We start from the raw sequence: 23,431 nt of genomic DNA on the forward strand, positions 1-23,431 counted from the left end.
TTCTAAACATGGCATATGAAATGCTACAGCTAACATGTATTCAACTTGGAATTGAAAATACAGTGCAGTTAGTATGATGCGCCGAGCCCGGTGCATGCAAAACAGATGAATGAATGCAAACATGCTATCATACTGTATGCTAATTGAAATATGCCCTAATCTAACCATCATAAGCTGGTAAATAAAAGGGAGAAAGACGTAGGGTTGGAAGACATACATCACACGCACGCACACTTATTACAACATTGCCCTCGTTCGGAGGGTCCGAATAAATAATACAGTCCCGAATAAATAATTACAGTCTAAATATGTACAAAACCCTAATTAATTAACAAATTAAATTAGGAAAGCAATAAATTGGCATGCAAGCCAGGGACTGCCTCAAATCTGCTTCGGATGATGAATGATGCATGCTCGGGTTCCCTTGTGCGGAGAATCCCTCGCGATGCCCCGGTTTGCCTCTATTTACAATTGTTCTTGGAATGCGTGCCAAGCTCCGAAAGGCTGCCGATTTCTGATTTGCTGCAACAAAGAGCAACAAAGGGGCATGGCAAAGTATTTTCACATATGTATGCATGACTACTCTTCAGGGAGTGTAGTCCTCGATCCTCGTGCCACCAATCACGCATCTCGATGCATGATGGCCGAGGAGTCGATTTCCAAGACTTAATATGAAATGAATGCACATATAAACACAACAGGACCCAAACTCCATCATGGGTAATCCGGAGTGTCGACAATCGGGAATTAAGACACGTTCCGTCACTCGGAGTACGAAACGTCCCTCGTTTTCCGTGCTCGGGCTAACTCCTATCCCAAACACAATGCAATATGCATCACATGCATGAATGCAATTCTAACATGCAACCTAGCATACACAATGCTATGAAATGACATACACGATGCACGATGTAACATGGCATACACAATGCGCTAACATACAACCTAGCATACACCATGCTATGAAATGAAATGGCATACACAATGCAAAATGGACTTACACCAACATGAGTGGACCTCAGCCACACTCATATCAGTAGCCATTAGATGAAATGAGACAATCGAAATGCGTGCACACGTGCACGCAAACCGATGACCGAACCTAAGGCAACAAATGCCACTCTACCAAAGCATGGCAAAGCATGGAATATGGTATGCAAACATGCGAATTTTAGCGCTGAAATATGATACAAAACAGCCCCGAAACATGGAAACATGGCACCCGATGCATGGAATGAACCCCGAAACTCGAAACTAGGCACATGGAATGACTTACAGCTATACAAAGCATGCATTATTTGATCATGAAGCATGAAGACAGATGCAAGAAAGTCCCAAAACATGCATATTTCCAGTTTATAACAAGTCTCAAAAATGAACACAAATAGGGCTAATCTATCATGCAAAAATGGCCCTAAAAGAGAGATTAAACACAAAGGGATAGCAGCTGGCCCCAAATGGCAAAGATCCCTTCAACAAAGTTGAAGAGGGGTTCAGAAAAAGGCACTTTATAGTTTACATCAAGCCACGAAAATAATCAAAAATAAGGCCAAACTATCATGCAAGAAAAGGCCTAAAAGAGGGGTAAAGAGACAAGTGGTAGCTGCTGTTCTCAAACATAGGAAAGCCCTTCAACAAAGTTGAAGAGAGGCTCAAAACAAGGTATTTCAGAGTTTATGACAGAGTCCAAAACAGCTCACAAATAAGCCTAAAATACTATGCAAGAAAATAGGCCTAAAAGAGAGTTAAAGAGGCAAGTGATAGGTGCTGGTATCAAACAGAGGAGAGCCCTTCAACAATGTTGAAGAGGGGCTCAAAACAAGATATTTTACAGTTTATGGAAAAGTCCAAAACAGCTCACAAATAAGCCTAAAATACTATGCAAAAATAGGCCTAAAAGAGAGTTAAAGAGGCAAGTGATAGCTTCTGGCATCAAACAGAGGAGAGCCCTTCAAAAATGTTGAAGAGGGGCTCAAAAAAAGATATTTTACAGTTTATGAAAAAGTCCAAAACAGCTCACAAATAAGCCTAAAATACTATGCAAAAATAGGCCTAAAAGAGAGTTAAAGAGGCAAGTGATAGCTACTAGCCTCAAACAGAGGAGAGCCCTTCAACAATGTTGAAGAGGGGCTCAAAAAAAGATATTTTACAGTTTATGGAAAAGTCCAAAACAGCTCACAAATAAGCCTAAAATACTATGCAAAAATAGGCCTAAAAGAGAGTTTAAACACAAAGGGTGAGGAGGGGACCTCAAACAGAGAAAGACCCTTAATCAAACATGGATATGAGCACAAAATATGACTATTTATAGTTTGGATCGGAGCCCAAAAATGCTAGAAAGTATGGCTTAGATACAAAGCAAAATAAGACAAGAAAAGAGGAGAGGGGGACTCACCCTTGTAGCCTAGGTCTTCAACAGCTTTTGGTCCAAGAAATGATGCTCCTAGCCTCTGGAGATAGCCTTCAAGTTACTGGAATGGAGGTGGAGGGGTGGTGCTATGGATTGGTGTAGAAATGGCCAAGAACCAAAGGTGTTTTGAGGGTTAGAATAGAGAGAGAGGGAGATTTAATGCAAGAGCTCCAAACAAATTTTGTAACCCTCTCAAATGCAGCTGAGGGGCTGGTTTTATAGAGAAAGGAGAGGAGAAAAGGGGGGGAAATGAAATTCAAATTTTTCCCCAAAAGACCCCCCTCGGATACAGGATCTGGGGGGAAACAGAGGGTACAGCTGTAAGGAACCAGGTGAGAGGGTCACGGCCGGCCAGGTTCAGAAGGTTCAGGGGGCCGGCCGGCCACCTCCCATGGCCGGCCGACCAAGGGTCAAAAGGGTTAATGACAATTGCTGGTCGGCCACCTCATATTGGTGGCCTCCCATGTCTGCACAACACAACTATGTGGTTGAAACCCGGAGAATGTGAACCAGGAGAGAGAAAAATCCATTTTTTAGAGGGGTTCAAAAGGGTCAGGCACAATTACTGGTTGGCCACCAAATATTGGTGGCCTCCCAGGTGTGTACAACACAAATATGGGGTTTAGGGTTCAATAAAGTGGCCCCGGGGTGGTCAACATTGGCTTTCAAGTGAGGAAAACGGGCGTCGGAGAGCGATGAAGAAATAAAGCTGGCTTTTCAGAACAATTGCTGGCCTCCCACCCTCCTATAAGCTTCCTAACTATGAAAATAAGGTCTCTACCAAAAAAGAACCAAAACGGAGGTTCGGGGGACCGAAACGCGCGGCCCGGGGCCCCGAAAATGGGCTGTTAAGCACCGGAGGTGGCGTTTGACCACGAAGTTGGTCTCTCGGGCCATAGTTTTCCTCAAAAGGGAGGAAATAAGGTGTATGCCAAAAACCGGAGTAAACGGAGGTGGTTAAGCGGTCCCGAACCGAAGCACACGGCCGTCGGCTCTGAAAAATCGAAAACCGGGCTCCAAAATGGGAAAAATGGCCTACGACCACGAAACGTAGCCTACGGCCACTGAGAGATGATCTATGAGACCTCTCTCTCCCTTCGGGAAGAGAAAACAGAGCCTGGTTCGCAAACCGAGGCAAGGCACGAAAGAGTCCAGAAGTCTAGAGGCAAGGCTTGCAGCCGGGACTCTGAAACTTCTGAACGAGCACAATATGCAATATCACCGAGCGCTCAACTGGTGACGTCTGAGTCTTAAGGTCGGTCAAAAATGGGGTGTCTACACCGTCCCCCTTGATTGTGCATGATAGGGTGGAGGCCTTTTGAGTCTTATGTCCTCATTCATCAACATTGTGCAAGCTTGACTCTTTGGCCATCATGCATTGAGATGCGTGATTGATGGCTTGAGAGCCAAGCATTACACTCCTTTGAGCTTGAGACATGATAAGGAGTGTAGTTGCACACACATTTCCTTGCAAATACACTGCCATGCCTCTGTTTGTGCTTTGTTGCAGCAAAAGGAGAAATTGCAGGAAGCAGTGGCCTACCGGCCATCAAAGCCAGCCGACCAGCTACCAAGGCTGCCGACCGGCCAACAGTACTGGCCTATGGCCATCCCTCTTGGCTGACCATCCCTCAGCATGCTCCTAAGGTGGGTCAGAAGCATTTTGGAAGTTGGCATAATTTTTAGAAGAATAGAAGTGTGCAAACAGAGGCATTTAGAGGCAATATAGTGGATTTTCGGGAGGACGCGACCAAGCATGCATGCCCCCCCCTCGTCCGCAAGGCTATTTTGTCGCTTTACTAGCTAACTGTAGTTAATTACATGTGTTGTAATTAATTAGAATATTTGCTTTTTAATATTTTAAATTAGCTTAGCATAGCTAGTTTTCAATTTGTGTTGTAATTAATTAGCTAGAATAGCATAGTTAATTAGTTGATTTGTAACAAGTAGTTTAGCTTAACGTAGCTAGTTAGCCCTTATTTATTCGGACCCTCCATCGAGAGGGCACAATGTTGTAATAAGGGTGCGTGCGTGTGTGCATGTCTTCCAACCCCCATTTCTTTCTCCCTTTTACTTATCAGCTTTTGATGGTTAGTTTAGGGCATATTTCAATTAGCATACCTAATGCTTTGCATGCGTGTATCATTTATTTGTCTTGCATGCACCGGGTTCGGCGCATCATTCAAACTACATCGTATTTCAATTTCTATTTGAATACATGTATTAATTGTAGCATTCATATGCCACCTTAGATAGCCGAGCCTATTTAGTTGCATTTTTCGTGTGTTGCATTAGGCATTGTTGATATAGTTAGGATTATGTATATCTCTAACTAGTTTCTTGTTTTGGCTCGGAGTACACTGTAAGTGTTTACGCTTTAGCATATTGCATGAGATGTGTATGTTGCCATGTTAGCATGCTTGCCATGAGGCTATTTGCTTAATTGCTATAACTGCATGAATGCCTGTGGATGAAGACTTGATTGCTTGAATTGGAACAATTCATCAAAATGTGTGTTTTAAGCCCACTTGAAGGTGACAAAATTATGTTGTTTTAGGCCCACTTGAGGGTGGCAAATCTGCGCTTTAGCCTACTTGCGAGTAGCAACTTCAAACCATTATCGAAAAACAAACATGAGATGTTTTGTTCCAAGTTGAGTGATTTAGTTTATATTTGTGTGTTGTGCGCATCACATAGTAAGTTAGCTAATAAATCGGAATAAGAACACATGTGTTTTAAAAAACAACATATCATGTTAGTAGAGGCCGATCCTTTGATCGGGCGAGCGAGGGTGCTCATTTCAGGATCTTCCCTTCTCATACCTAAGTTTCCGAGCCAATGCAACTTTGGTGATGACGAACACGTAGCCTTAGACACGAGTCAGAGTTTCCTAAATTTCTCAAAATAAAACATTTAGGTGGCGACTCTATAATCTGGCAAAGCAGTTAATGTTTGGCACTTCTTGATTAAAATCAATTTTCTAAAACGATTTGCCGAATTTGGACTCTTTGGTGATTTATCAGTCTTGCATTACACTTTGTGAGATTAGATTCAGAACCGTAACAAGAGTCCAAACTGTAGTAGCTAGAACCCAATTCGCGCCCTCTCCGAAAGGAGGGCGTGCAGAGCGAGTTTCGGGTGGTCTACACAAACCGATCCACAAACTGTCCAAAATCGAACCGCAAACATCCCTACTCAAAGACATGTTGGGTTAGGCTTATCCAACAAATGAGGCTGAAAAGCAAAATGATGGGAAAAAAAATACAAAATGACGTGGTTTTGTACCGCCACAGGAATCGCAACAAAAAACCACGACAGAGGGTCTGAACTTGGGGGAGGGGGTGGGCTAGGGGACTGTTTTTGTGTGGATGTGATTTTTTTTGAGAAGTAGGTTAAAAGTTAGATTTTTAATTTTTTGAAAATTTTTTTTGGAAGAAATGTGCCAAAAAAAAAAAAAAAAAAAAGACGAGTGTGATAGGTCGTAGCGACACTAGTGTGATAAACATGTCACACAATTAAACTTTTATTTGGCAAAATTAAAATGTTAATTTGTTTTTGTATTTACTTTTTTTGTTTTTTGGAATATGTTTTCAAATTTAAGTTAATTTTTTATTTTTAAAATTTTGCTTGACTAAATGATTTTAAAAATTAAAAATAAGCAAGTTAAGTTGAACGAGCAAGATGATAAAAATTGACGAGTTAATTAACTGCTGAGATAAAATTTGACAATAAAATTTGACATATTATCCTTGTCCGTACACAATTTCTTCCAAAAATCATCACCATAACACCAACCCCTCATTTTCATTGCATAGTTTTTTATAACTGAGTTGTTTTGAGAATAGGTAAGTTAATAACAAGTTAAAATTTTCTCAAGCTATCAAAAGTGATTGAATTGATAATTTTTTTCACTCCATTAGTCTTTCTTTTACAGACTTTCATAGAAACTGGTATTGCTTTCATGGAAACTGATATTGAGAGATCGAAAGTAAGGGTGAGAATTTTGTTGTGCCGGTCTATTCATATCATCTCATATCATATCAATTCTATTTATTTATTTTAAAGGCCACTTTCTTTATTCTGTACCCTAATAAAAGACTTTCCTTCGAAAAATTATTCAATAATTTTGAAACATTACTGTACACTGTACCATGGGTACGTATTCTTTTTGATTCACAACCCTCCTCAACCTTTGCTTTACAAGCCAAAGAAAGAGCATAAATGATTTTAAAATTAAACTGGGATTTTTAAGTTATTTAATATATTGACATTTAATTTTTATTTATATATTTACTTTTGATATTACATGTTAATTATAGGTTGAATTTTAACAAATTAAACCATTTAATTAATTTTTGTATTACTCAAAATTATTTTTTTTTTTTTTACAAGCATGCCAAGCCGTACTTGTACCTTACTTTTTTTGAATTTTACCGTATTGACGTACCCGTATCATATCAGTACCAATACGCATATCCGTACCCGTGCTTCATACGTTATTGGAGATAATAAGAATATAACAGTATATTATTTAACCTGTGGAGAGAGAGAGTCAAAGGAGCCGAAGTTGATGGAGAAAGTAAGGAGCATTAGCAGCAACCGAATTCACAAAATAATACTCTGTGTCTTAAATTGTTGATCTGTTTTTATTATTTTAGACATCACAATTTTTTTTATAAAGAAAATACATTATTTATTGATCTGATTAAAGGATGCAAATGCCAGCCAAAAAAAAAAAAAAAAAAAAACTGAAGTTTGGAACCGAGGGAGTAAATTATTCTTGTCAAAGGAACAGAGCTTAACATGTTTCAAACTGCACATCACTATTTTATTATTTATTTAATTTTTCTTTTTCATTTGGCTCTGAGGGGGGTGGGGTTATTAGTTGGTTCACCTTAAGTGAGTTTGAATGATATGCATTATTGACATTGTATTTCAGACAACAGTTTCAACAAGCTTTCTCTGCAGACAAATATGTATAGAAGCCCCTGACGCTGCAGATGCTGCCTATTTACAAAAACATTAACCATGATATGAAAAAGTTCATGATAAAATCACAAGAAATTTATCTATAAAAGGATATTATTCCATGAAAATTCATTTATTCATAATGTTAAGAAGACATAAGTACAAAACTAAACACATTTCTTACATAGCAACACTAGTTTAGTCCACACATTATCTAGAAATTGGAAATAAGCATATCTCCATGACTTAATAAACAATATAGGAGCAGTGATGGCCCAAAAACCTACAATGAATCCCAAAGCTGTAAACAAATAAAACCAATCCACTTCAGAATTAGTACCTTCACTATCTCCTTCATTCCTTACATGAGGTGTTTTTCCATCTACACTACAAGTCTTTGTGAGTGGAAGTCCACAAAGATTGTTGCCGACAAAGCTAGAAGCATTAAAGCTCTGGAGTTGAGTGCTCAATGGAATTTTCCCTGTCAAGTTATTATAAGACAAATTCAAGTAACTCAAAAATGCCAAACCTGACATGCTTGAAGGAATTTCACCGGATAGTTGGTTTCCAGATAAATCAAGAGATTCCAGCAGGACCATGTTATTTATTTTCTTTGGAATAACACCAGTCAAATGATTTCCAGAAAAATTCAACAATCGCAATCCCACAAGACTTGTTAATTCCTCAGGGATGTTTCCAGATATATTGTTGTTTGAAAGGTCCATGCTAACCACAAGAGGAAGAATCTTGTCATATTGATACGTACTTCCTTTTGTCACCAAAAGTGCATTATCTATGAAACCATCGCCAAATTGATGAAAACGATTATCAGTGGTGACTGGAAATACATATCTAATGGGATCGCTCGAGTATTTCTTCAATGCCATGGTAGTAAAATTGTTGATGCACCATGGTATTGCTCCAGACAAATTGTTGTGTGCAAGATCCAAGACTTGAAGAGAGGTGAGGTGACAAAGTTCTGGAGGTATTGCGCCATCTAACTTATTCGAACGAAGGGCGAGAACAAGTAAATATGGAAACCATTCTGCCATCCTTGTAGGTATGCTTCCAGTAATCTCGTTCTCACTAAGGTCAAGCACTACTATACTTGTGAAGCTTTGTAGAGGCAAAGAAATTTCACCAGACAGATGGTTGTTACGCAAGTGTAACGAATTCAAATCTAGAAGCCACATGGACCTTGGAATATTCCCTGTCAGATTGTTGTTTCCCATTTCCACGATGTTCAAAGATTGCCAACTCATCCAACAGTCAGGAATTTCTCCTGATAAAAGGTTATCTTGTAGATTAAGATATCCTAGGGATTGGCTGTCATTCCGATCACATAAGAAGTGGGAGATACTCCCAGAGAATGAATTGTTAGAAAGATCAAGCTCAATCAAGTTGGGCGAAAGACGGGGTATTGGACCACTAAAGTGGTTAGAACTCAAGTAAATACTTTGGCCCCTGTTAGGAGGATAAAGAATATATGGGATCTCATCATATATTTGGTTGTGGGAAAGATCTAGAAAGTAGAGCGATGAAGATGAATTCCAAAACCAAATTGGAATCCTATCTGATATTCCAGTGTTGGAGAGATCAAGATACCCAAGGTTTTTCTGTGATTGGACCCATATGGGAAACTTTGGACCCAAATTCCATGATGCAAGTTCTACCTCTTCAAGTTGAAAGGGAGGGATCCAATTAGGACTCACTTTTAAAGTCAATCGGTTTCGAGAGGCATAAAATTCCCTTAGATTTATGATATTGGTGAAGTGAGCTTCAAACACAATTCCTTCCAACAAATTATCAGACACATCAAAATGTTTTAACTTTGAAAGGTGTCCAAGACTTTGAGGAAGAGTTCCATTTAATTGATTTCCATCTAAAACCAATCTTTCTAAGGACGTTAGTCTTCCTAGATTGACTGGTATGGGACCAGAAAACAAGTTACCCCCGAGAATAAGGTCTCGCACATTTTTGAATTGTATGAGTTCATCAGTTAACAGACCAGAGAGTTTATTCCCATACAAGAACAATGACTCCAAAGCATACTCTGCGCATTTAGACGAACTTCTAAACAATTCCCCACTAAAGTTGTTATATGATAGATCAATAAAACTCAAGTTGCAGAGATTTCCCAATGATCTTGGTAGCCTTCCCTCAAGTTTATTAAGTGATAGATCAAGATACCTAAGACTCGTCATGTTCGGCAAAACCATAGGAAATGTACCCTCAAGTTCATTATTTGATAGATCAAGATGCTCAAGATTGGTCATGTTCAAGAAAGCCATAGGAACTGGACCTTCAAATCCATTTTCTTTGGACCCTTTAGGTCTGCCTACAAAATTACTTGAGCTTAGATCAAGAGAAACAAGGCTATTCATACTAAACAGAGAATTACGTAAAGAAGACTTGAGATTATCATTATTAGAGATATTAAGGGTCGTGAGAGAAGTTAGGTTCCAAGAACCCTCAGGTATTGGGCCTGTGAAATTACTTGAGCTTAGATCAAGAGAAACGAGGCTACTAAGACTGAAGATCCATCTAGGTATCAAAGAACCAAATTGGTTAAAGGAAAGATCTAGGATGGCAAGAGATGTAGAATTAACATCGAATAGAGAAGGAATGTAATCAAGTACACAACCAGACAAGTGTAACTCGACTAAGGAAGGGAGCTTGTTAATTACTTGTACCCAGTTGGGTGTCTTCCTAAGATACACTCCACTTAGGTCAAGGTGTTCCAAATGGGAAAGACCATGAAGCCATTCAAGGTCAGGAACACTAATCCAATTATAATTATCTTCAATACTTAGAAAACGTAAACTTGACAGATTTCCAAGTTGATGGGGAATTGTATCCACAAATCCTGCTTTGGATAAGTTAAGAAATTGCAGACTTACCAGAGATCCAATGAAGGATGGGATTGGTACCGATCCGAAATCATTTAGACTTAGATCCAGGTACCTGAGGTGCTTCAAATTTAGCAAAGAAGGATTTAATTGACCTCTCAACGCTGACCTCTTGTACCAATAATCATGAAACTCGAAATCATAATCCATAGAACTATTGGGATTTCGAAGTTGGAGCCCAAGGACATGGCCGGTTATGTTGTCGCAAGCAACTCCTGCCCACTTACAGCAATCATCTTCTACGTCCCAAGAAGAGAGTCGGCTGGAAGGGTCTTTTAGGTCTTGCTTGAATCTGGATAGGGCTAGTTTTTCACTCTCCATGCATATCACATCATGGTTTCCATTGCAGAAGCTAATTTCAAAAATGGCTGCTATGGTGAGATTGACAAGAAAAAGAAATGCGACAATTCGCATTGATGTATTCATGGTGATGCAAACTTAACAAGTGACAGATACGAATCTATACAGCAGATATGGGCAATATATAGTTGGGGATCTTTCAAAAAAAAAAAAAAAAACAAAACAAAAAAAAAACAAAAAAATTCTATAAAAAATTAAAAGTTATCATTATTTACTAAAAATAAAATTATAAAAAATTTATTTTTATACAAAATAGTACAACTCACTCTGCCGTGGGTTGCTTTTGTTGACTTTGGTGAGAGTAAATTACACAGACGGAGGGGCAAGTTTAAGGGCGGCGTTGTTCGGCTCGTAGGGGCTATTGCGGGTCTTATTTTGATAATTTGAACTGTTTAATGTGTAGAACTTGTCGAGTACTCTATGAATTTACAGAATCACGCTGATCGGATATATTTAACTATATGATCAAATCAGTTTTGTAAAAAAAAATAGATAGTGTTATAGTAAACGGTTGAAAAAAAAATTAATCCGATCAGATAGCTATCGATATTTGATCAATGTAATTTTTCATAAACATATAGCACTCAACAAGTTCTATACATTGAACGGTTCGGATTAACAAAAAGAGACCCGTGGTGGGCCTCCCGGAGCCGAGCAACACCTTCCATTCAAGGCCTGAAAGAGAGAGAATCATCTTTTTAGGCTGCACGCTGCATGCCGTCCCTTACCTAATCCCACCGAACAAACTATTTTATTCCAATTTTTGCCAATACATTCATTTATATAATTTTTTAATATATATTTTTTCGTAAAAAATTAAAAAATTATTCTAAACAATCATATTTTTTCCTTTAATTTTTTAATTCAAAAAATCAAAAAATATATTTATTTAGAACAACCTAAACAACATTGTCCAATTATCTACAGTGCACAGATTACCTTCATTTTTGTTTCTACTCTAGCAATGTTTTGTAATAAATTTCTTTGGTGATTAGTCAATCGAGGACCCACTGCATCATTATTTCGACTACTTTTTAAATCTTTCTGGCTGCTAGAACGTTATAAACTCTTTAAAGGATCTATTTGGTAAAAAAATAACTATCCCAATATTATACCCTCGAGGTAGCATTATCCAGTAATTCTATTTTTATACACCATTTGTTCTATATACATCTTCTCTTAAAGTAAACACTTATGTTATGTTTGGTTGGGGATTTGGGGAGGAATTTAAAAAGGAAAAAGGAAAAGGTGTGTGAAACTAGGTGAAATATAGGAATGTTTTATTCACATTTCACCTACCTTTTCCATTTCCCTTTCCAAATCCTTTCCCAAATCTCCCAACCAAACACAACATTAATGAATTTAAAATATCTTGTTTCTTTCGATCCACGCACAGTTATTTCAATTATACCCTACTCAAGATATATAATATAATACACACACGAAATTGCACACAGGAGTTTTATTCAAGATGTTAAATGCTTCAACCTTATTGTCCCTTGAAGGCATTCAGGACTCCAATACACACAAAGCACATCAATTTGTGGTTGTTTCAAGCTTTAGTTGAACAAATGCTTTTGCGAGACCCCAAATATTGTGGTTGTTTCAATTTTTAGTTGAACAAATGCTTTTGCCAGACCCCAATTATCGTTGGCTCAATAACCCCAAATGCGAAGGCATACACATAATATACAACATACATATATACAAAACTTGATAAAAAGATTAATCAGAAAAGCAAAAAAGGAGTTAACTTTCTATCACAGATACTTTCTCAGAAACTTATGAACAATAGTAATAGATAAAAGTGGGTTGTGTACTGAGCAAACCCAGGTTATTTGTGTTGATTTAAATAAGTGTTTTTTTTTATTTTTTATAAAAAGATGTATAGAAAAATAAAAAATTGATGTGACTCAAAAAAGATAAAAAGATAAAAAGTGTACTTATATAGTACACCCTAAGTGTGTGCACAAAAAGGAAAGAGTGCTGCTATTAGCACCTCATCAATAATTTTTGAACCCCTTATTTTTTAGTTTTTTTTTATTACAATAATAACCTCAAGTGAAATTACTAAAACGGACATCAATAATTTTGGGACACCCCATCTCACAATTAAGCAAACATACCCACTATATCAAGAGTTAGTGTTTATGAGAGCACCCACCTCCATCTTTTCCAAATCCCACTTTCAAAACCTTGAAAACCCTTTGGCGGCAATATTTTGGCGGCAACGGTGGCAACCATTTGATTACATACAATTTTGCTCACACAGAGAGCATACAAGTACAGTGAGGCTATGGGTGAATGACAGAAAATCAACTAGAGAAGTATGAAAGTGGATTGTGTTGTGTGTGAAAAGAGGTAATAGAAAAAAAAAAAAAAAAAAGATTGACAAATCTCATAATGAAGTAGAGAAAAAACTTCTTAATTATACAAATTTTTTTCCACTGACTTTTGGAGGTTCCATCGTCGTGAGTTTTGTTAGGGTCTTGGGAGAAAGGCTTTTTGGGGTGCAGGGGTATGAATTTGAATGAGTGGAATGTTTTTACTAGATAATTTTGGTATTACTTGGTGGGAATAAATAAATTTTAAAGATTTTACAATTTATAAGTAGGGATTCAAAGAAATGAGGGGTTAAAAATAATTGATGAGGTGCTAATAGCAGCACTCAAAGGAAATGGCATAGAAGCTTCTAGCATTATCTAGCATTATCTACGTAGTGCTCTTGACAAAAGATTAGCTATATTTAGCGCGGATGCATTTTCATCAAAATTTTATTTTAGTCATTTTACGTTTAATTGTGTCAATCAACCATCTACATCTTAAGTAAAATTGCAATGCCACTCTTTTATGTATCTAGGGTTAAAAAAATTTACAAAATTGCCGTGTGAATTATACCTAACATTTTTCTCTTTTCATTAACATCCTGCACTTTTATTAAAATATCACTTTTGTTACTACACTTGCACCAAAATTTCACTTTAATTTCTTCACATTTAATTTCCATAGATCTTATCAACGTCAATTGGAAGAAAATGTAATATTACAACATAATTTAAAGTATAAGTGATTGACTATCACAATTAAAAATAAAAAATCAATGAATTTTGACAAAAATATTAAAGTGCTAATTGTAATTAACTTCAATAAATAAAAAATCACAGAGCACACTAGGTTTGCAAATTAAGCTCTAAAAAATTTGTGGCAGTCCATTAGTGCAAAAACATGAAAAATCATCGGCACGACTGGGTACCCTCAACTGCACATAAAAAATTAGAAATGGCAATGGGACAAAGTGGGGCAGGTTTGTAGTGTCTTGCACTTACCTCATATCCTATTAGGAGCGGCAGGACAAATTAAGAAGAGAGTAAGGTAATAATGGATTAATTTCGTAATTTTAAGAATCGCGATATTTAAAAAAATAAAAGGTGATATAAAATATTATGAATAATATTTTAGAGAAAATTATTCTAAGGTCCCTTTCCTATTTTTAGTAATGGAAGATATCCACAATATTATTTTGTGATGTGTAAAGTCCTTTACTCCTAACACTCATATATCATAGAGAAATTTGGTTATCTCAAATCAAACTGGCGTCTACCTCTCTTCCTCTCTCTCTACTCTTCTTTATCCAACAAACTCCACCTCTATTGCCGCCGTCAACAGCTCTTCCCTACTGCTGCTGCCATTTTCTCCTGCATTTCCTCTCACGAGGATGAGAGGCGTCAGAACGCTCTGCTAGTGCTAGAGACAGCAATGAGAGTGATGGAGGCCATGCATGGTGTCTTGTTTAGTGGATTGGCACCTGGTTAGACAGATCAAGTCCCTGAAGATCAATGGATCAATTAGCTTAGAAGTTTAAGACCATATACAACCACAAATCACGATTAACAGAGACAAAGATGTTAGTTTTACATTTTATTTTTGTTTTCTACTGTTATCAATCTTGTGTTACTTGGAGAAGTTGAACAATTATAACTTTTCCTTATATCTCAAAAAAAAAAAATAATAAATAAATAAATAAATACACAGACACACACACAAACATATATATATGTATAGTGTATGTAATTCTCCGATCCGCACCTTGCACTAGAATTTCTCTCTCTCTCTCTCTCTATATATATATATATATATATATTTATTTATTTATTTATTTATTTTCATTAGACTATGAAATAATTGAATACCAACCTGATACTTATCAATAGATCGTCTATCTTCTTCAATTAGCTTTGATTCCTGTTCAAGTTTTCTGGCTATATAATCTTTGATGACAAAGAAAGTGAGGCATGGATTTCCGAACATGGCCTGAAGAACATAGGGGGCAAGATGTTATCCCTCTCAATATAAGTCAAAATTTCCTCGACTTCTTTTGAGCAATCTTTCCAAGTTCACCAAAATACTTCAATACATCTACCCAAAGGGTTGAATCACCTCCCTTACTTGAATATGTGTTTTTGTTTTTTGTGATCTTGAAAGTGAATTTCTCTGGACTTTTATTTGGGACTAGAGAAAATTAATCCAGAGAAATTTGGTGTTAGAGATGTGTAAAATTTTCTCTGTGATATGTCCAGAGAAATTTGGTGTTGGAGATGTGTAAAATTTTCTCTATGGCATGCCTATGGAAATTTGGTGTTGGTGATGTGTAAAATTTTCTCTGTGATGTGTCTGGAGAAATTTGGTGTTTGTCATGTGTAAAATTTTCTCTATGTTGTGTCCAAAGAAATTTAGTGTTGGAGATGTATACAATTTTCTTTATGATATATCCAGAGAAATTTGGTGTTGGTAATGTGTAAAATTTTCTCTGTGATGTGCCCAGATAAATTTGGTGTTGGAGATGTGTAAAATGTTGGACATCTCTTGTATTTGCGTGATAGCATTGTAATAATTTTCATATCATAAACTATAAACATAATCCTATTCCGAAATCAATCATATGAATTCTTGTGATCAATTCATATTTTCTTTGTCATTTTGTTTGGTTTTAGAAGTCATTGTTAAAGTCTTCATTGATAGTAACCCCATAACCACTCCATTTTTTTTTTTTATTTCTTCACCATTTGGATTAGGTTTAGACTTTTAGAGGCAAGTTTCCAAATCCTTCATGGTCAAGTTGCAGTTGGAGGAGACTGGCATTACACATAATTTATGTGAGAATCAACCATATAAATTCTTGTGATCCATTCATATTTTTTTGCAGTTTTGTTTGATTTCGTAGACTTTAGAAGTCATTGTTGAAGTCTTCGTTGACATTAAACCCATAACCACTCTTTTTTTTTTTTTTTTTTTATTTCTTCACGATTTGGATTGGGTTTAGACTTTTAGAGGCAAGTTTCCAAATCCTTCATGGTCAAGTTGCGGTTGGAGGAGACTGGCATTACACATCATTTATGTGAGAAAATTAATTTAGGTATTCTAATACACTGTTATATCATTGAATTTAAAAAATAAAATTAATTTTTAGACTAAACTAGCAGTACTCTTTTCATAATGTAGTCGATATCATAAATTCATTTTTTAGATTTTTGAGATAATAGATCTAGTTTTTGTTTTTAGATAAATTATATACATTTTTGTTTGATCCTTTAATTTTAATTGTATAAGTTTTATCATTAAATTTTTGAAAAATTTACTCATAAATCCTATTTGAGTGAATATTAATCCATTTAATCTTAAAAGTTTTCTTATAAACCAATTAGTCATTTTTGTTTTGAAAAGTTGTATTTATTTAATTTGGTGCCATTTGAGTTTAAGTAAATGTCCTTTTATGATTTATTTTTTCAATTTTTTGATTCGTTTTTGGGATGAGAAAGAAAATGTGAGGTGTGAAAGATTCTTTTTGGGGGATTGGCGGCTAAAATGTTGATTGTCGAGCGTGAAAATCTATACTTCTATTAGTGTAGTTTTCTGGTATTACATTGGAGTGTAATATTAGAATGTTATGTTTGGAAAAAAGTACACTAAGGTGTTTTTGTGTGTTACATTGTGTAGAAGGTCAGAAATCAAGCTCCAAATTAACTATGGGCCTAAGTACTGAGGTCGCCCCAAGAATGAAAAAGGAGCATGGGCTAAAGCCCAAGGGAAGTGGGCCAACATAATGCCGAAGCAGGTCTGACCCGCCAAGGGTCCAAACGGACTTCACGAAGGAAAGTGCCTAAGTCAAGTTGCAGAGGCAACACATTCAACGGTCAAGCTGCGGAGGGAACACTTGCGGCGGTCAAGTTGTAGAGGTACTTTGTCTCAGTGCTGCCATTTCGAGTATTGTCAGTTCCACTGCCATCTGGAGTTGCTGAGGGAAGGAGAGAACCGAAGCAACTAAGTTGCAGAGGCATTACTTGCAGCGCCCAAGTTGCAGAGGCACTTTGTCGGCGCTACCATCTCCAATATTGTCGGTTTTGCCATTTGAACTTGTTGCTAGAAATGACTGTCGCAGCAACTACAGCCACCACAGCCAACTTGCGGAGGGAACATCTCGCCAAGGTGATAGCATCCTTTGGGAAAATCTTCCCCTCTGCAAGTAGAGGCTAATGCTTGGCACTAATAGCAGGCCCCAATAATTATTGGTTAGAGCTGATAGTAGGCTCAGAAATATCAATTTATAGCGGCGATCCCTCGAAAATAGGAGCAGGGTAGCCCGAGTGTAAGGGACTCCCTTTCCATTACTCAGGTCATGGACCTGCGTTAGTCGCACAAGCAGGACTAAGGAAGCCCCCTTGGGCATGATACTAAGGCACAACATGGCTGATAACAGGCTTGGCTGTGGCCTTCACCTTGGGAAGTTGGGGTGTTTATGGTTAGGTGGCTAAGGGTAGAGGCATCGCTGAGGTGAGCACGAACATAGTCAATAGCAGACTAATAGAGTCTTGAGAATGCATGTACTGGCCAAGTAGAACTGAGAAGGCAAGTGCTGGGTGTTTATGGTTAGGTGGCTAAGGGTAGAGGCATCGCTGAGGTGAGCACGAACATAGTCAATAGCAGACTAATAGAGTCTTGAGAATGCATGTACTGGCCAAGTAGAACTGAGAAGGCAAGTGCTGCAGCAAGGTTTATCGCTGCGTGCACTTGCTGAGGTTCGAGTTGAGAAGGCAAGTGCAACGGCAAATGCTCCCACTGCAACTGAACTTGCTGAGGCTTAAAAGGAAGTTGCAGTGCCAATCACTCTCGTCGTAACTACACTCGGTGAGGTTCAAAAGGGTAATTGACGAGGCAAACAGATAGTACACAGTACATGCAGAGGGACACGTGGCACTTTCAGCCTGGTGACTCAAGGCAGAATATTCTGTGTGATCCTTAGAGACACTTGTTTTCTCTCTATCTGGCCACTTTGTGTCCTCTTGGTACCAAGGAAAAGCCTATAAATATGACCCATTTCCCAATGTTTAAGAGGAGGAATTTTGGGAATTTTGGGGAGATGCTGCCCATTTGTGCACTGCCATACATTTCTTTAGTTACCTGCTTTACCCTCACCCAGCTACACACTTTCCTACTCCCAAAAAGTTGTTGCTGCTCATTCTCTAGTCATTCCACCATTGTTGGACCATTAGCATAGTTTTTCCTCTCTAATCACCTTCCTAACCTTGAACTCCCTTACACATTGATTGGAGTGTTATTGTAGACACCCCATTTTTGACCGCCCTTAAGACTTGGGTGCTACTGATGGTTTACTTGGTGATGAAAGATGTGCAGGGCAAAGGTTCGATTTCTTCAGCAAGAGGAGAGTCAAATCCTCACCTTACACCCCATTTTGGACCAAAGCTATTTTGGATGGTTTTTAGACCTTAAAACCCTCTCTTTCAAAATATTTTTGAAATAAAGTTCCTACGATGTTCCGAGGCTCGCATTTCGTTAAATGTTACGCTTTTCGGTAAACCGAGAGAGAACAAAGTGGAAATAAATGAAAGAGAGATGAAATCATTGAAAAATCTTTCAAAACACCTTGTTTAGGGGTTTAGAGTTAAAGAAAAAAAGAAAAGAGGGAAGAAACCCAGTTAGGGAAAGAGTTGGGCATGAATCGTTAAAAGAGAGTCGAGCAACCCTCGCTAAATCAGGCCTATCCTTTTGAATACTTAGATTTCATCTATGAGGCCACCACCATTGGAAATCTTATTTCTGGGGCTTCATTTTTCACTTAAGAATCTCCTAAAGCCGTGTCCGGATGGGGGAGATATGATTGATTGAAGTTGGGCATCATTCCAGTTGGACCGAAACTAAGCAGCCTTCACTAAAAGAGGGATATCTCTTAGCACACATGGAATTTTGAGGTGAGGCTGCCAAATTTGGAAAGAAGACTTCCGGGGCTACAGTTTAGGCTCAAGAATGACCTGAAAAGGAGTCTAGATGAAGGAATTAGGCTTGCTTCAAGTCATGGACTAGGGCTGATTTTTTCCATCTGCCTCTATGGAGGTCCGTCGGCCACAATTTGACCTCAGCAGTTATAAGTCGGCCAAAAGTAAACCTTATCGGCCAAAAATGATGGCTGGTCAGCACCAAAGATAGTCGGTCGGCCAGAAGTGTCTAGAAAGCCCAGAATTGGCAGATATTTCTCCTCTAGCTGTTTCTAGCAAGCTCCAGCTGTCTTATAATCAGATATTTTCGACCTTGAGCTCATTTTTGCTATATATGAGGCTATATCTCTCATTTTCAATGAGGAACTTCTTGAACAAGTTTTAGGAGCCTCTCTCTCTAGAAAAGTTCTCTCTCTCTAGAAATTTCAGAGCAAAAGTTCAGCTTTTCACTCAAGCTTGCTCCCCCTCTTGACCTTGTGTGCATGCAAGAGGTATACTTGAAGATATACCTCACCTTTGCCTAGGCATCCTTGATCAAACTCAACGACCATTGGGTTGAGGTTCTTTGAGGATCATTTTGAGCACCAAAAGCTGGTTTTAGCTCAGAGTTTGGACCCCTTTTGCTGCTGTGCTACAAGGGTAAGCACCTCTCCTCTTTTGTATTTGTTTTGCACACTTACTTCACCACCTTTGCACACTACTTTGGGGCTGTTTTTTGGGGTGGTGTTGAACTACAAAAATCTCTATTTTTTCTCTGGTTTTTCAGTCCTAAAAGTCTTGGTTTGTGCCTTGGTTGGCTAGGGGGTTGTCCTCCCTTTTGCTCCTTGGCTTGTAAGGCCTTGTGAGCTAACTTTCAAACTTTTCAAACAACATCTTTTGGCCTTAAAACCACTGAATTCCAGAGGAATTTTAGTGATAAAAAACTTGTTTTGAGGCTCAAAATGGGTGGGGGGTTGTCCCCCCCATCCTCTTCTTTTGTTTACATGTCTTTTTGGCCTATCAAAGGAGCATGTATCTCTATACTTTTAAGGCTTAGTTCAGGCACTTTTTTGCAACTTTTAGGACCTTCCTTGACTCTGTCCCTGGCTGGTTTGGTCACCCCTTGCATGCATCTTATATATGTAGTGTAATCCCATTTGTGGCTCGTCAAAGTAGCATGTCTTTCTAGCATGTATTGGCTTCATTTCATTGGGTTTTTGGCCATCATTTGACATGTCATAACCCTGATTTGGGTTGGTTTGGTAGCCTCTTGCATGCTCCATGTACTTATAGTGCAAAACTTGCTTACTAGCCTTGTATGCATGATGTCTTGGCCAAGCATGCTAGCTTATTTTGGCTATACTCCATACATGTTTTAGCATTATTTTGGGCTGTTTTAGGACTGTTTTGGGTTTCCATGGTCACATGACTCATGTTTTGTATAGCTATAGTGTAAATGCCTTGACTAGTCTTGAGTTTTGAGGCCCTTACCATGCTATACTTGTGATGTTTGCATGCCTTGGCATCATTTGGCATCAAATTTCAGAGCTTATATCTGTGCCATACTCCCATGTTTATCACTCTTTAATTGTGTTTAAGAGTTGTGCCTTTATGCCTTGTTTGTGAGCTAATACATGAGCATATCTTTCTTGCCATCTATGCTGCGAGTCTAGCATGTTTTTACAACTATTTTGACCTGCCTTAGGTCTATTTTGAATGGTTGAGGCCATCTGAGCATTACTTAGTATGGTTGTAGTGTAAAGCCCTTGACTAGCTTTGTGTTGCTAGCTTCTTGACATGCTTTCTTTGAGCTATTTGCATGATTTAGCATCCTTTGGAATGTAATTTCAGAGCTTACGTCATTGCTAAATTCTCACATTTGTCACCTCTTCATCATGTTTGAGAGTTATGCTATTATGCTTAAGTCATGGGCCAATGCATGAGCATACATTTCCTTACTTTTTCAAGCCATCGTTTCAGCATTTTGGCCACTAATTTGGGCATGATTGAGGTCTGTCCATTTTAGTTTAAGTCCATCTTGCATATTGTTGCATGCTTGTCGCATTGCATGCTGTCGCATACTTGTCGCATTGCATGATTCTTGCATGTTGTTTACATGTTTAGGTTGCATTACATGGTGCTTGCATGCTCATGTTGCATTACATTGTTTGCATGTCATTAGCTTTGTTAAGTTATGCTTGCATTGCATTGCATTGCATTTGGTATGCTCATGTTGCGTTGTATTGCATTTCTATGTTATGTGCATTGCATTGCGTTTGGCTTGGGTGATAAGCCAAATACGAGGAACGAGGGACATTTCATACTTAAAGTGATAAACGTGCCTCAATCCTCAGTCGCCGACCCTCTTGATCATGCATGATAGAGTGTACGACATTTATGTATTTTTGTGCATTTCATCTATATTGATTTGTGCAACGCGGCCTCTTTGGCCATCATGCATCGAAATGCGTGATTGATGGCTCGAGAGCCGAGCACTATACTCCTTTGAGCCTTAGACATGATAAGGAGTGTGGTGGCACACACATTTTCTTGCAAATACATTGCCATGCCTCTGTTTGTGCTCTGTTGCAGCAAAAAGGGAAGTTTTCAGGAAGCAGTGGCCGATCGACTACTTTGTCTGCCGATCGGCTATCAATGATTGGCCGATAGCCTGAGAACTGGTCGATGACCATTATCACTTGGCCGATGGCCTTTCCTCTTGGCCGACCACCTCTTAGATTGTTCCTAAGGTGGGTCAGAAGCACTATGGAAGTTGGCACAGTTTTCAGAGATACAGAAGTGTGCAAACAGAGGCAACATGAGGCATGGCAATGGATTTCCGAGCGAGGCGATTGAGCATGCATCTTTGAATTCTTTGGACTGAGCTGAGGCTTTGTGATTTGTAATTAGCTTTACTTGTTAGTTAGCTTTTGAATTTGTAATTAAACTAGTTAATTTGTTAATTAGCTAAATATTTTGTAATAATTAGCTTAGTGTTAGCTAGTTATTCAATTTGATTATGTAATAATTAGTCTAATTAGATAATTAGATTAGTTGCTTAGCTTAGCGTAGCTAGCTTGTATTATTCATTCGGACCCTCCGTCGAGAGGGCAAATTTTGTAATAAGTGTGTGTGAGTGTGTGAATGTCTTCCAACCCCACGTCTTTCTCCCTTTTACTTACCTGCTTTTAGTGGTTAGTTTTAGGTCATGTTTCAATTAGCATTCCTATGCTCGCATGTTTGCATTCACTCATCTGTATTGCATGCACCGGGCTCGGCGCATCATACTAACTGCATTGTATTTCAATTCCGATTTGAATACATGATTATCAAGTTGCATTTCATATGCCATTTTAGAATAGTCGAGCCTATTTCTAGTTGCATTTTGCATGCATTGCATTAGCCATCTTAACATAGCTAGGATCATGCATTGATTACTAACTAGCTATTGTTTTGGCTCGGAGTACTAGGTAAGTGTTTATGCTTTAGCATCTTGCATGAGTGTTAATGTTGCCATAACAGCATGCTTGCCATGAGGCAATTTGCTTATGTGATTAACTGCCTGAATGCTTATGGGTGAAGGTTAGATTACTTGAATTGAGACAATTCATTGAAATCCGCATTTTAGCCTACTCGCGAGTAGCAAATTTCAAACCATTTTCAAACAAATGAAAATGCAATGCTTTGTTCCAAATTAGGTGATCTAGTCTATACTTGTGTGTTGTGCGCATCACATAGTAAATTTTAGCTAATAATCGGAATAAGAACGCATATGTTTTAAAAAATAAGATATCATGCTTAGTACAGGCCGATCTTTGATCGGGCGAGCGGGGATGCTCATAGATGACCTTCCCCAATCGTACCCAAGTTCTCGAGCCGAGGCAACTTTGGTGATGACGGACACGTGGCCTTAGGCAACGAGTCGGGGTTTTCTAAATTCCCCCAAAATAAAATATTTAGGTGGTGACTCTGTATCTGGCAAAGCAGTTCATGTTTGGCACTTCTTTCTTAAAAATAAGTTTTTCAAAACGATTTGCCGGATTTGGACTCTTTGGTGATTTATCGGTCTCGCATTGCATTTTGCGGGATTAGATTCAGAACAGTGACATTTGAGTCCGAACTGTAGAAGCAAAGCCCGAGGGTGCGTCTACAGTTACGTTTGGAAAAAAAATACACTAAGGATGGTTTTGGAATGCTACGTTGTTACATTTGAGAAAAGTACACCGAAGAGTTTCTTAGTGTGTTGCACTAGAGTGTTTACGTTTGGGAAAAATATACTAAAGAATTTTTGTGTGTTACATTGATTGGAGTATTACGTTTGGGAAAAGTATACTAAGGATGTTTGAAAAAAGTAAATTAAGAAATTTTTGTGTGTTACATTGATTAGAGTGCTACGTTTAGAAAAAATACACTAAGAATTTTTTTGGAATTTTATGTTATAACATTTGAAAAAAATATACTAAGAAGTTTTTTATTGTGTTATATTAGAGTGTTATATTTTTTGAATGTTACATTAG

General features: G+C 38.0%; 1 protein-coding gene across 1 annotated transcript; it reads right to left on the minus strand.

Moving 5' to 3' along the window:
* Positions 1–7,345: 7,345 nt before the first annotated feature.
* Positions 7,346–10,701, minus strand: LOC114305659 (receptor-like protein EIX2). Its single transcript, XM_028250789.2, has 2 exons — positions 7,666–10,701; positions 7,346–7,417 (listed from the first exon to the last, which is right to left on the minus strand). Exons 1-2 carry the CDS (start codon positions 10,699–10,701, stop codon positions 7,346–7,348), a joined length of 3,108 nt encoding a protein of 1,035 aa, XP_028106590.2.
* Between the last annotated feature and the right edge of the window lie 12,730 nt (positions 10,702–23,431).

This window comes from Camellia sinensis, chromosome 3, assembly GCF_055761805.1.
Source record: "Camellia sinensis isolate YWXY chromosome 3, ASM5576180v1, whole genome shotgun sequence".
Taxonomy (NCBI): domain Eukaryota; kingdom Viridiplantae; phylum Streptophyta; class Magnoliopsida; order Ericales; family Theaceae; genus Camellia; species Camellia sinensis.

Coding starts and splice junctions, on each gene's coding strand:
- LOC114305659 (XM_028250789.2), bottom strand. CDS start 10,701: ATGCGAATTGTCGCATTTCTTTTTCTTGTCAATCTCACCATAGCAGCC. Junction 7,418..7,665: donor TTACAGCTTTGGGATTCATT/GTAGGTTTTTGG, acceptor TTTTGTAAATAG/GCAGCATCTGCAGCGTCAGG.